The sequence below is a fragment of the Lynx rufus genome, unplaced genomic scaffold (genome assembly GCF_022079265.1).
Source record: "Lynx rufus isolate CCGP_SWC_20201006 ecotype Redwood Valley unplaced genomic scaffold, mLynRuf1.p SCAF_9, whole genome shotgun sequence".
In the NCBI taxonomy this organism is placed as follows: domain Eukaryota; kingdom Metazoa; phylum Chordata; class Mammalia; order Carnivora; family Felidae; genus Lynx; species Lynx rufus.
This window is the reverse complement of record NW_025814897.1, coordinates 11,319,317-11,332,962: the sequence shown is the minus strand read 5'-3', so window position 1 is coordinate 11,332,962 and position 13,646 is coordinate 11,319,317. Positions and strand designations below refer to the sequence as shown.

The 13,646-nt window shown below is 49.6% G+C and overlaps 1 protein-coding gene across 1 annotated transcript in view; it reads right to left on the bottom strand.

Moving 5' to 3' along the window:
- NCAM1 (neural cell adhesion molecule 1) overlaps positions 1 to 13,646 on the bottom strand; it is a 316,387-nt gene that overhangs the window by 31,487 nt on the left and 271,254 nt on the right. Inside the window, exons 9-13 of the mRNA XM_047072349.1 lie at positions 9,472 to 9,622; positions 8,953 to 9,137; positions 8,489 to 8,585; positions 7,999 to 8,169; positions 6,125 to 6,256 (exon numbers count right to left, since the gene is read on the bottom strand). Coding sequence (XP_046928305.1) covers positions 6,125 to 6,256; positions 7,999 to 8,169; positions 8,489 to 8,585; positions 8,953 to 9,137; positions 9,472 to 9,622 — 736 coding nt within the window. The remainder of the gene's footprint in view (positions 1 to 6,124; positions 6,257 to 7,998; positions 8,170 to 8,488; positions 8,586 to 8,952; positions 9,138 to 9,471; positions 9,623 to 13,646) is intronic.

Here is a 13,646-nt window from a genome sequence, read left to right as displayed (position 1 = left end):
CAATCAGGAATGACGAAGCCTGACGCCAACCAGGTTTGGCAGTCCTGCTTCTGGGTGGGCAAACACAGCTTGGTGAGTGCTACAATGTTTTTTTTTTTGGGGGGGGGTGCGGGAGGAGGGCCATTTACTCATCCTATTTTATGGAAGAGAAAAACAAGGCTCACTTGTGAAGGGTTAAGTAACTTGCCTGAGCGCCTACGGCCAGGCACATCTGTGAGCAGACACTGTTTATTTTCCCACAAATATTTACGAGACAAGTATGCATTTATGGAGAAAGTGAAAGCTACAGACCTCGCTATCTAATTTCAGTGTCTGAATCCAACTGTGCCAATTAAAATGAAGGGTGAAAACACAACACCCCAAAGCATTTCTTATGACCCTGCCGAACAGATATTTTCCTTGGCAAATTCCTTTGGTTTTTCTGAATGTCAGCTTGAGTCCAGCCTGGGAAGAATCCTGAGGACAGGGCCCCGGCTGGGCTGCACCGGCCCCGGGGAAGCCTGGCTGCACGATTTTCAGTCCAGAGCAATGCCTGTCACTTGCCTACTCTCCATCTGGGGGTGTGGGCGGGGGCGGGCGAATGTGGGACGCTCTGTGCCTTCCTCTCTTCTCATTTGCTTCTCTAAAACCTAGTGCTGCTTTCTGCCAACAGAGTTGAATTATCACCTGGTGAACGAGATAACATTACGCAGACCCACCGTGGCTGGTGGAAAAGCAGCCTACGGAGAGACGGATGAAGAAAATGATACTCACTATTGGGATGAGACAATGGAGCGGGGGTGGAGGAGCTAGTAGGAGCCGCTGAGGAAAGAAACATGAAGGTAAAGAAAAAAGAGAAGAAAAAAAAGCTCATTGAGGCACAGATACTGAATGAAAAAAAAAATGGAAGAGTCACCCAAGGGTGTCAGTGGCAGGAGCTGAAGCGGGTTAAAGCGAGGAGGAAAAACACCATGCATGAGGGCAGGTGGCCTGCGGGCCAGTGGAGAGCAGGGCTCTCTGACTTCAGACCGCAAGCCTGTGTCTCTGCCAAGCCCCAGGGTTCAGGTAAGGGACGGGGCCAGGAGCAGCAGCAGAGGCCTGCAGCCCCGCCTGAGACAAACAGCCGGTTCAGCAGGACCAGCCGTCTCCATGCGATCACATGTCAGGAGGAGAGGGAACCTGGAGCCCGGCTTAAGGCGAATGTGGAAAAAAGGAGGCTTTGGCTTTTCACATGCTAGATGTCCATATGCGCTCCTGTACAGGCCGATGTCTCCACTCCAGGCGTGTGCGTGGAGCAAAGCCTGTAAGCCTCATTCTCTCATCTCAATGTCCCAATGACACAGAAATGACCTTCCTACTCAAAGTCTACTACTGGGCGAGGTCCAGGATTGTTTGGCATCCCGATGATACTCTAACCACCACTGCCCTCCAAAACCCCATACGGGTTCTCCAGATGCTGCTGTGAGCGTTACTCTCGCTCTCTCTTGGACAAAGGGGATGCTAAAGAGACTGGAACTAGATAAGTAACGCTCACCCCACTTTCGGCTTGGAGGACCGTCAGCGAGGGCTCGTCTGACGCATCCTGGACACTGAACAGATGTCCAGTTTTCTGCTGGCAAATATTCTGAGGTTGTCCCATCAACAATCACAAAACAAAGTTCCCTCTGGGAGCTAGATGAAAATCTGAAAAAACATCACCATATCTCCAACACTGCCCGGGCACTCATGGTTTGGTCTTCCTTTTCCCTCCCAGATGAGGCACCTCATTAAACCACGTGAGTACAAGGTCACTGGAGTCAGAGCAAGATGGCCTACTAACTCATGGTGACTTGAGGGTCTGGTTAATTCATGTGAAAGTGTATCTCTTTTACTTTTTTGGCTTCAAATGTTTGCATACCTGTCCATATTATTCTGGAAAAGAGGTGGAGTTTTATCTGTTTTAAACACAATATATTAGAATACGTTTAATTTATACTTGCAGTGTGCCATCCTGGGGGCAAAATTTTGTGAAAACAAACATGTCAGGATGCCTCTTTTACAAAGGAGAGACTCATTCATAATCTGTATACCCTGAAAGAAATGGTCTATTTTGCTTCACAGTTCAGAAGCAAATTAAGAGGTAAACATTCAGGCAATGAAATTCTGAAGGCGTGTGGCTCAATCACAGAGAACAGGATGCACGCTCAAATGTCACATCATCGGGTTAGGGCCTCGGCAGCTTTGATAGGGAAGCGGCCCCTCCCAAGGCAAACGGAGGTTGTGAGCTTTCCACCGTGACAACACGCAGACATCTGGCCTAAAAAGACATGAAGCAGGGACATCTTTCCAGGCTGCAGTTCTAGCTCCTTGTTTGCAGTCACAGCTGCCTCGTTACCTTCACACACATGTACGAACGGGACACAAAGGAACCTTCCAACAGGTGAACCATGCTTTCTAATATGGCAGCCCAGAAGCAGGAGCTCTCTGAGGTTACCTGTGGCTTTGGCACGTTCATGCCCCCGAAGGTGGGTGAGTCTATTAGGGAGCCAGGAGAGCAACCCCATTATCGGCACATCTCAAGGCACTTCAAGAGATAAACTAATGTAAAATGCACTGGCTTTCACCTACTGCCTCCTAACCAGGGGGTGGGGGATGGAGGATGGGGTAGGGTGTCTGGCAGCAATGACTCTCTCTGTTCGGCATGACGGCGTGTTGACCCTGGGTACCTTCTCTCCCTTGGGGTGAGTGTGCACCTAGGGCCCAACTCCAGCATCACGGGCTCAGGCTGTCCACGTGCACCCCAACATTACAGGAGGGGAAAGCACTTCTAACAGGCGAGATGAGCCGGTGTCAGAAACCAACGCTGCTGGTTCTTGGGCTCGGTGTAAGCATGCAGCTAAACTGGTGGCTGATTTCACACAAGCTTTGTGCCTTCTGAGGGAGGGAGAACTCAGAGAAGTCCTTCCTAAAACGTGCCCTCACTTGCCAGTAGCAGTCAGTCAGTGGGTTTGGTCTTGGGCGTGATAGATGCTGGAGTCGCCCTTCCAACTGTATTCTTCTTCAGGATGGGTCTGGGTACCCCTGGGGCCAGGCCCTCCCTTCAGCCCCTCTAGGAAGGTCATGAGGGTACAGGAAATACCATAATAACCAACTGTAGTGAGCGTATGATGTTCTCACACGTACGTTGCCTCTTATCCAGTTCAAGTTCTTGACAAAGGCACTCAATGCTAAGGCTGGGCCACGACTCTTCTTATCTAAGAGGAGTTTGATTTTTTTTTTTTTTGGTAATTCTTTAGGCCATAACTTATTAGATAATTGAGAAAACTGACTTTGCATGCCTCTAGCAATGCCTGCTGCTGGATCGTTCATGACCTACTTGGAATGGACAGCTGACCACACCATTTTCCAAAGGGCCTCTTGGAATCTGGGTTAATTACCCACTTTCCTACTAGCAGATAACAAACAATGAGGTCTAGAGGTCTCTCTCTTTTTTTAAATTAAACACCGACTTTTAAAACATAGCATCTGTTTAAGAAATTCTTTACCTTTACAAGGGCTGAGCTGGCAATGAATGAAAATCACTTACAGGCTTTGAACTCTAAGACCCAGTTACTCTGATTCGGTACTCAAACCCCAAGTACTAGTAAGCAACTCAAAAGGAGGCCTCATCCCAGCCTTCCTGTCTATGATGTACCCAAGCCACATTCATTTACTGGTCAAAACTCGGAAGAGTAGAAGCCCAAAGTGAGAGTAAAGATCCAGGAGCAAGTGCTCTCACCTTCAGAGCTGCCCCTTCTGAGTTTCCTCGGGGCCTGGGTGCCAACGGGAGCTGACAGCTGTCACTCTTAACCTGACCACTCCAATCCCCAATCCTGACTCTTTCCAGAACCGGTTCATTCAGGAACCGAGTCTGCTGAGATCATGGATTCAGCGCTTGCTGAAAATCTCCGAACGCCTACACTGAGCTACTTAGTTTCTGCTGTGGCTGCAATATTTCTGAATAAATTTTAAAAAGATAAGCTTCCCTGAGTGCCTTTCAGGAGCTAGGAGCTTTTTATGAAAAGAGTGTGCGGTTTTCCGAATACCTTTTCTTGTGAGTCTCTCTGGGTAACACTGAACTCAGCCTAGGAAGCAAGGGGCAAGCGTCAGCGGGAGTGAGGCTTGGGGGGCATCTTATAGCCCAAGATCAGAGCCCTGCCCCCGCCCTCGCCCCCGCCACCGTGGAGGGGGCGGGCTTCTGTAGCCCTTGCTCCTTAGGTTCACTATTTACAGCTTACATGTCCTTCCCACGGAGAACTCCCCTCCCTATATGCTTGGCAGTGAAGATACTAAGGAGCTGGTCAGTCTTTTCCAAACGTGGAAATGTGGAAATGCACACTGCAAATAACCTCCCTCTAAAGAACACAACTGACTGCAAGTGGGGATTTAACCCCAGCAGCGGCCTGCAGCACCTACCTGTGACTTGGGAGCCAAAGCTCATGTTACCCTTTACAACTGCGGCTGCCGCTTGGGCCTCCTAGAGCCCCCCAGCTGCCACAGACAGAAAGGGGAGGCACTACGAGCTCGAGCCTTTTATGTCCTCAAGGCAAAAGCGCAAGTCCTTTCAGCTGCTTTTCCCTGTGAAGGGATTCTGAATCCCTGGTGTGGCTGCAGTCACTTCTCTGGCATCCTGGCAGGAGGGGAGGCGGTGCTCTCGCGCGTTACTCAGAGACCGCCCGCAGACCCACCTTGCTTAGCTTGGTGCGCAGCGGCATTGCCACGGGGAGTCATCACACACAGAAATTGATCAATCAACACAATTTCGAAGGACACAGAAATTGCATGCTCTACAACAGGACGAGTGTTAGCCTCTTGGAGGAACCTACAGACATTAACAGGAGCACAACTAGACCAAGGTCAGTGCGGTTAGGGCCCGGACAGCATCATCTACTTCAGCCTAGGGGACGAAAAAGGGACCAGAACTAAATTAAGAACTAGGACTAGCAGATGTTAACACTATAGAAACAGATAATGACGTATGAAGAGGCACTTACGTGGAAGAGGGCTGTCTGCATTTCCCATGGATGGAACACAGACGATAAGAAAAGACAAGAGACAGACCCAAGGGGGAAAAAAAAAAGATGTAAAAGAAATGAATAGACTCAGGACAGCACATGGAATTGGAAATTCAAATTATCACGTTATTTCAAATCCAGAAAGAAGCAGTTCCTGCAGAAAGAGGATGAGACAGGCCTGCTTCTGGAAAAGGTAGGGGGACTGCTTGCCGGCCTCTGGCTTCAAAGAGAAGGAAGCAAGGGACTGCCCTGCGTGGCTTTTCATCCCAGGAACGAGAGAGGACCCAGGGATCCCTGTGACCGCTCAAGGAGTCGGGCTGTGCTGCACCTGCTATAGCTGGGAGGATGCACGGTCCTCCCAGAGGTTTGGGGCTATGGAGGGATATCAGCAGAGCCTGGCCTTCTGTGGGACAGCGGGGAAAGCGAGGCAGGCAGGGGTGAGGGAAAAGGGAATGATGGAGGAAAGCGGTGCCATCCTGAATGGATCAGGAAGAAGCTCCTCTCTGGAAAGAGGCCCCAAGGGAGGGAGGCACTGAGGCGCGCTCCTGGCGGGAGGGAGGAGGAGCAGAAGAGTCAGGGGCCTCAGCCACCCTTTTCCCTCGTGCACTGCTGGGCTCTTGCTCCCGCACATACATCGCACAGCGGCCCCTGCATTTCCGTAATGTCATCTCTCTGCTGTGGCAAAAATCCCACGCCTAATTACACGAACCATCATTGTCTTTACCCTCTTCCTTCAAGTCACGGGGTGCTTTAGGGCCTTTGTGACCTGTGTCCAAAAGCAGTGTCTCCCAAATCCCTCCACAACATGCCTCTGCGTCTCTGCCCGCTCCCTTTACAACGTGTCAGGGGCTTCCTCCCTGGCTGTTATTCTAACAGGAGGGACCCGCTGCTGTGACAGTGTCACCAGGCACTTTGGGGAAGAGAACAGAAGGGGCTGGGCATCAGCCATCACTGAGGGCCAAGGAACTAGGAGGTGGGACCTCCTGGAGCAGAGGAAGCTGAAAGACAAAAGCTGTCATCCAAACCATGGATGGGGCAGCTCAGGGTCCCCTCTGCCCCTGAGGAGAAGAGGGTGGGGATGGGGAAGAGGCAGGGCAGCTGCTTTTACTTACGGACTGGCTGCGTCTTGAACTCAGAGGCTGTGCTGATCTCCCCCAGCCCTTTGCCGTTGAGGGCCGCCAGCCGCACCGCGTACGTCGTCTCCGGCTTCAGGCCCACGATGGTGACAATGCCCTCCATGTTGGCTATTGCGAGAATATGAGAAGGATCACAAAGGGTGGAAAGCCCATTAGTAAAATGGCGCAGCCGCTGTGGAACGCAGCACGGCAGGTCCTCAAGAAATTAAACATGGCATTTCCATGTGATCTACGTCTGGGTATATCAAAAGAATTGAAAGCAGGAAGTGGAACAGATACTTGCCCACCCATGTTCAGAGTAGCACTGTTCACAATTGCCAAAGAGAGGAAACAACCCAAGTGTCCATCAATGGACGAGTGGACGCACACGGTGTGGTACTGATACAGTGGAGTTTCAGGCAGCTTTAACACGGAACGAAACTCACTCGGACACGTGCTACAATGTAGGTGGACCTTGATGACATCAGGCTAAGTAAGCCGGACACAGAAGGACATGTTCCACTCATCTGTAGTAGTTAGAAGAGTCAACTACACAGAGACAGGAAGTAGAATGGTGGTTGCTGGGGCTGGAGGGAGGTGGGAATGGGGAGCTAGTGTTTAACGGGCACTGAGTTTAGGATTATGAAAAAGTTCTGGAGACGGATGGTGGGGATGGTTGCACAATAACGTGACGGTACCTAATGCCACTGAACTTCACACTTAAACATGGCTAAAATGGTAAATTTCACATTCCACATATTTCACCACAACAAAAATAGAATCGGAATGTTGATTATATTTGAATTAAATATATCTATCTATATATATATATAGATCGGTCTGTCTATCTATCTATCTATCTATCTATCTATCTATCTATCTATCTATCTATCTATCTTATATAAAGGGCAGGGGAGGGTAGAATCCAGCTTGTAGCAATGACCAAAAAAAGAAAACAAAGCCAGCTGGTCTTTCACATGGGGTCGACTTGCCATAGAGCTGGTGTGAGGTTTCAGAGGGAAGTTGGCGAGGTAGAGAGATTGTTTTCTTCTGGCTCCAAATGGACAGCCCAGAAACTCCTCAGGTTCCCCACCCCCCAAAAGCTGAAGGAGTGATGGAGGCTACATGGTGAAATAAATTCTCAGTAAAAAGGGCCAGAAGGCAGCCACCCTTGTTACCACATACCGGACCAGGATTAAAACTTTCTACGGAAACAAAAAGTACTTCACTGGTGTATAAACCCCGCAGGGAGAGTTACACACGGTTGTATACTCGGTCTTCAGGGCAAAACAGTCCAGGCTCAAAATCTTCAAACTGTAGGCATCCAAGGGTCATTTTTAAAATTTTAGTTTGGAAATCTATCACAGGATGAATTTAAGAGCAGACTTGTCTCTCTGGCAATTTGTTGTGTGGTTAATACCATCATTACAGGGCAGCCCCTGAGTACACCAAGCAAGGTGGATGGGTGACGGCAGAGAACCCCCAGCCCGGATCACCCACAGGTGCAGGGCAGGGGCGGTCTGGACTCATCCAGTTGTGCTTAGCACCTAAGTAGGGCTTCTGCTTGGAGCGTGCTTGAGATGGCCTCGTCTTAGCGTGTCCTGAGAAGCAGGTTCTGACGTACCAGGGGACAGACGGCCAACACTTCCAGAGGAGATGTGACCGTGCCCGAATTCCAGAGGGACAGGGATGGTGCTGCAGCAAAGGAACACGGACGGATGGCAGGCTGTGGCATCTGGCTTCCTCAGCAGGTGAGAGCGATGTGCCATTCTACCCGGGTGTGCAGTCAGGGGCCCGGCACCAGGGGTGAGCGTCTGCCCAGCACCGAGAAACCCATCATTCTAAAGGAAACGCCGACTCTTCCCACTTACCCTCCTTGGCATCATACCACTTGAAATGCCACACTTCTTCGCCCACTGCTCTCCACTCGGCCTTGTATTTGAGGATGGGCACACCACCTGTGGCCTCTGGTTCATCAAACTGCACCTGTGCTGTGCTAGAGTACGGCTCCACCTGGTCGATGGACGGTGAAGATGGGGTGTCTGTGGGGAGGGCACATATGGAGACCCAGGTGAGCCCGATTAGGTCCAGGACATGACTCCCAGTCACAAAGCATGTCTCTCGTTTGTACTCATTCTTGGGAATCTTGTCACCCGTCTCCCGTTCCCCAGCCCGCCTCACCCTATCATTCCCTCCCAACATGCGCCGTGCCCACACCCTTGAACCTCCATAGGCTCCTTGCTTCCTGACCCTCTGTCTTTGGCTACCCTGGCCCTCTCTTCTTTTACTCTCTTAGCGTCACCGAAGGGCATGGACTAGGCCAGCAAAGATAAGGCTGGTACAGCCATCAGGGGTGCTCACCTGCTTGGACAAGGATGAATTCCAAAGACTCCTGTCCAATGCGGTTCACTGCAGTACAGTTGTAATTTCCGAAGTCATTTTCAGAGTCTGGGGTCACCTTTGGAAAGGAGGAACTTGTGGGTTACAAGTGTCCCACAGAATGGTCACTGATTCAGATCTTTGTTTACTGAATTAATTTGTAAGGAACAGAGCAAGTAAAGCATGAACGATTAGCTCCAGCCCAGCCTTAAATCAGAGAGAATCGCCAAGGGGCTAGTGAGAGGCATGCTCGGCCTCCCAGGCTGTGACCTAGTCCCAGGGAGAGAGAGGGGAGCAGGGCTGAGACTCAGTTTCTTCTGTAGCCGATGGCTCCCCTGGCCAGGACACGTGGGAGAAGCAAGAGAGAAGATTTTAGCTGCAGAGGGCAGCCTATCCATAGTCAGTTTGTGCCTTCTCCACCCTCCCCTGTCCCCGCCCCGACTCACCTCCAGGTAGCTGGCGGAGGGGGTGTTGTAGATCTTGATATTGCTGTAATTGGAGCTTGGCAGCAGCTGGCCATCCCGGAACCATGAAATTGTGGCGCTGGGGTAGGCAAATACCTCGCACGTGATGTTCACCTGGTTCCCCTCCCACGTGTAGACAGCCACAGGGCCCTGCAGCTTCGGGGCATCTGCAAGGAACAGCAATGCCCATCAGGAAGACCACCACCAGCAAGGAGCTCCGTGCACCCTGTCTCCCGGCCCTGGCAGGGTGTGTGTGCCCTGAAGCAGACCCAGCTCCAGGACACGATCAAGCCCAGGCTGGTGTAGCAGTCCTGGGAGCTGCGTGGGAAGACGGAAGCGCCTGTGGGCTTGTAAGAAGCCTGGGGCGGTGGGAGGGACAACTTGGGGACAGAGGTCTGGAAGGGCCCAGGGCAGGGTGCAGCTCAGGTCCTGGCTGCTGTCCTCCCCTTTCATCCTGACCCCACACGGCCCCCTCCCCTGGTTTTTCCAGTCACTGCTCACATTGCACTTCGAGGTACATGGACTGGGAGTCCTGGCCGATGGTGTTGCTGGCAGTGCAGATGTATTCTCCGGCGTCTGTGTACTGGATGCTCTTCAGGGTCAGAGACGACACGCGGGCATGGCTGCGCACCACCATGTGCCCATCCAGAGTCTGCCAGGAGGGAAGGGAGAGCGTCAGAGTCCGAGGCAGGGTGGGGGGCGGGGCAGGAGACCGGGCCACCCCTCGTCTGGGACCAGTCTCACATCCTCTCCCCAAATCGTGCCAATGCCTAACTTTCACTTTAGGTACCTGGTAGTGTGGGAGGCTCTGGAGAGCACCACGGGAACCTGAGTGTATCCAAAATAGAAAATGGGACTCAAGTTTATGTCCAGCAGCCTGGACTCTGTGCCAAGGTTGGTTTGGGGCAAGGACAACCAAGGTTCCCCGCCGCCACCACCCGCCCCCCCAAGACAACCCTGTGTGGCATGTCTTAAATGGAAGTGAAAGTCCTGGCTAGCAGATACTCCAGCAGCAGCGGCCTTGCTCCATGGGATTCTGGGAAACCTGCACCCCTATGCTTTCCTCCCAGGAGTCTGCCCGTCTGCCAGTTCCACAGTGCAGGCACGCATAATGGGAAATCCGAATGTGCCAACTGCAAGAAATTATGCAAGAAACCTGTATTTCTGCAGATGCCTCACTTTCCTGAATGCTTAAAAGTAAATAATTTCATTCAAGAGAAAGTCCGACAACTCAATGATCAGGAGCTGGTGAGTGGAAGTGAGGGGTAGCTGGGTCTTCTCTCCAGGGACAGTGGCACAGAGTCTCAGGCAGATCTGGGATCCGTGACACCACACTCACCACCATTTTCTAGCCCCTAAGACCACAGTTGGCTTCCTGAGTCTCTGGAATTACAGTGACTGGTCAAAAAGGGAAGAAGCATATGACCCCTAGGCAATGGGTACTGTAATATTTCCAAGGGGCCTTTGCCTTGACACTCTAAAATGGTTGCTGGCCTAGTCTGGGCATGTTGCCCAGGTTCAAATCCTCAAGAAAGTTGGTAATCTGAAGAAGGAGTCTTGCTCCTCGTAGGCTGGGCTACACTCTTATCTCCAGCATATGCTATTCTGTGGAGATGGACAGGTGAGTGTTCTGCACATGGCATCTGTCATCCCTGGGGTTGAGCCTATAGGGAATCGAACACCTGCTTCAGATTCTTTTGACATGCTGGTTTGGAAGCCTGGGACTCAGAACTGCAATGTCATACAGCAGCCAGTTTAGACAGCACAAAAGGAAGGTCCCATTGGCCTTGTGGGGCAGTCTCCACAGATCTCCCCATCACTAATGGACCTAATCCATCTCAGGCATTTAAGCCCCACTGAGGTTCTCATATCTGGAAGTTGGAATACCACTGCTGGCAAGGAGGCAGAGTGCTGAACAAAATCATCACTGCCTACCTCTGCGAGGGCCACCCCACTCACAGAGGAGTGCCCAGATGCCCATAGCTCTCAACTCCACCTGAACCATAAGTCTGCCAGGCTAAGTGGTTGAGGAGATGCCACACATTAGTGAGAGATGACAACAGACAGATGTGGAGCACTTGGCTAGTAAGCCTTGAGACATCTGGTTTGCTGAAGATACTGGGTCCTCGGACCCCCATATCTTGTGGGCTGACAGGGTTGTCCCAATATTCCCGAGTGGTGACTCCCATGAGCCATATAAATTTTAACCCATCAGATCTAGTGTCATCGAAAACATGAAGCCACACCAGCAAGTATCTCTAAAGAGCTGACCTGATCTGCTTGTCACTTCTGTCTGTCCCCAACAGAGCAGGACAAAGGCAGAAAGGATTTGAGGTCCACTCCCCCCTGCCCCACCCCACCCTTTTGGTTATATCAGTGAGAACACAGGTTCAGCTGCTAGTGATACCAGCCAGTGGCTGAGCAATGACTGTTTGTCATAGAGGCACAGCTTGTCCTGGGCCCAGCACCCACAAACATGGAAACTGACCGGATCTTTGGGAAGTCAAGAGAATATTTCCACAATGGAAGAAATATTGCAGCAAAAGATGAAAAGAGAGTCACGGAACTAAGAGTAGGACAGTAACAAATCACAATGAAACAGGGCATGAGCAGTCTTTACTCAGAATATTCTAGAAAAAGGTTGAAGAGAAGCTTGGGAAGTGGTTTCATTGACAGCTATACTCTTCCCCCCTTCTATGTGTTCTAAATTTCTCTGGAAAAATTTTCTCATTTAATGTTGTCAGCAGACCAGTAGACAGCCCCCTACAGAGAATTCTTATTTTGCAGTGGCTCGCGACAGGATTGATGATGGGAATTTGCCAGATGCCCAGTTCTCCCTCCAAGGGGAAGCAGATAGACTCCAGTGCAATTAGACTGTTTCCCTCTGAAATGTTTGACTCTCACACAGGGACAAAGTCAGGGACTGCTACCCACAAGCCATCCAGACCAGGAGTCATGCTGATAAAGTCCAGGCTTGCAGAGGAAGCAGATGATCTCTGGGCAAGAAGGGAAAAACACCTGTGACAAGAAAACCCTGTTTTGCAAAAACAGCATGAAGGGCCATCACAACTATTCTTCTCATCAGAACATTTTTGTGTCCCTTCTTCTAGGTAAAAGTGCTAATTCTCAGAGCTTACAGAACGAAACTGGCCATAACCCAGTAACCTTCTTTGGAGCTCATCTGGACTTACGGTCTTCATCTCTGAATGAGACAAACAGGAGGAAATTCTGAGCCCCAGGGGTGGCACTCACTTGAAAGTCAATTATGTCCAAAGTGAGGTACTCAAGATAAGGATACTTCTGGAAAACGGAAGTGAGTTGTCTGCTTTCCAGGGAGTAAACCTAGGACTTCCACTTATAATAATAATTCTCTTAACCTCCCTAAACGCTCCCTGATAAATCTCACGTCCCCCTCCAGCCAGGTCTAAATCAGAATGACAGGGGAAGATGTAGAAGGTCAAGTAGAATGAGATCTGTAGTTACTGAGGAGTGGCTGATAATTAACCCCTCTTCTCTCCTGTCCCCAATTCCAATGGGTCTGTGACTTTGGGGCAATAAAACAGCCAGGCTGGGACAGCACTAAGTGATCCCTGTGCCACAGGAGGGAGGCATTTCAGCGAGACGAGCACCTGACTATGGTCCCCCATGACATGGAAGAAGGTAGGAAACAAAGACAGCTTATTGTACACTGGATTTGATCACGGCAGTGTGTTCATGTGTAGAAACTAGGATCAGTGCCCAGGGATGGGCAGTCAACTCTTGAATATTAAACAGCATTAAATATTTACAGCCACGATCTGAACACATGAGTTATGTGTTCCGAATAATTATCATTTCTGAAAACTAAGAGGAAAGAGTTACCTAATTAAAACACAGTGTATAGGATTGCCATATTTGACATTTGTAGTATTAAAATATCAAAGTTTCCTCTGGAGAAGAGACAAAAGCTATTTTTTAAAAAAATGTTTATGGATTCGATCCTTGAACCTCATCTAAAGTATACTAGTTTTTATTTTGCTATCTTTTACTTACACGAATCACTGAAACAAAGATATGCCTGATTGTAACTAGGGTCTTGAGTGTGTAACATTAAAATCTAAAGATTAATATTTAGCTTTAGTTTTCAAACAAGGTCCCACATTACCCAAATGGAAGGAAGCAGTCAGAGAAATCTCAAAAGCTAAATGCTACTGACTTCTAAAACCATTTGTGCCAAATCATGCAAATCTAATAAATTTAATTCTCTATGAAAGTAACATAGGTATGCTTAGCAATTTGGGGAAACCAAGGAGAGATGTCATCTGCATTGCTGTGACATGAAATGGGATGTGATCATTTACCAGGACCGATCATTCTAGAATAAAGCGAGCAACAAGATGAGTTGAGCTGGAAAGGGCTGAGTGGGTTTTTAGACACTAACTCTGTGACTTTATGACCCAAAGCCACATCAACCAGGTGAGAGGCAAAAAAAAAAAAAAAAAAAAAAAAAAAAAAAAAAAAAAAAAAAATCTCATCATTTCAAAATGCCTGGCCTGGGAATTGGAGCGATTTATTTCTGTAAGTATAATTACCTGGAGGTGATTTTACCAGCACCAGCAAGAGAATAAGATCCAATTTTAAGAAGTAATAAGGATTTGTTCATCCACTCCCAACACAGCTTGCTTGCTCATCCTAAG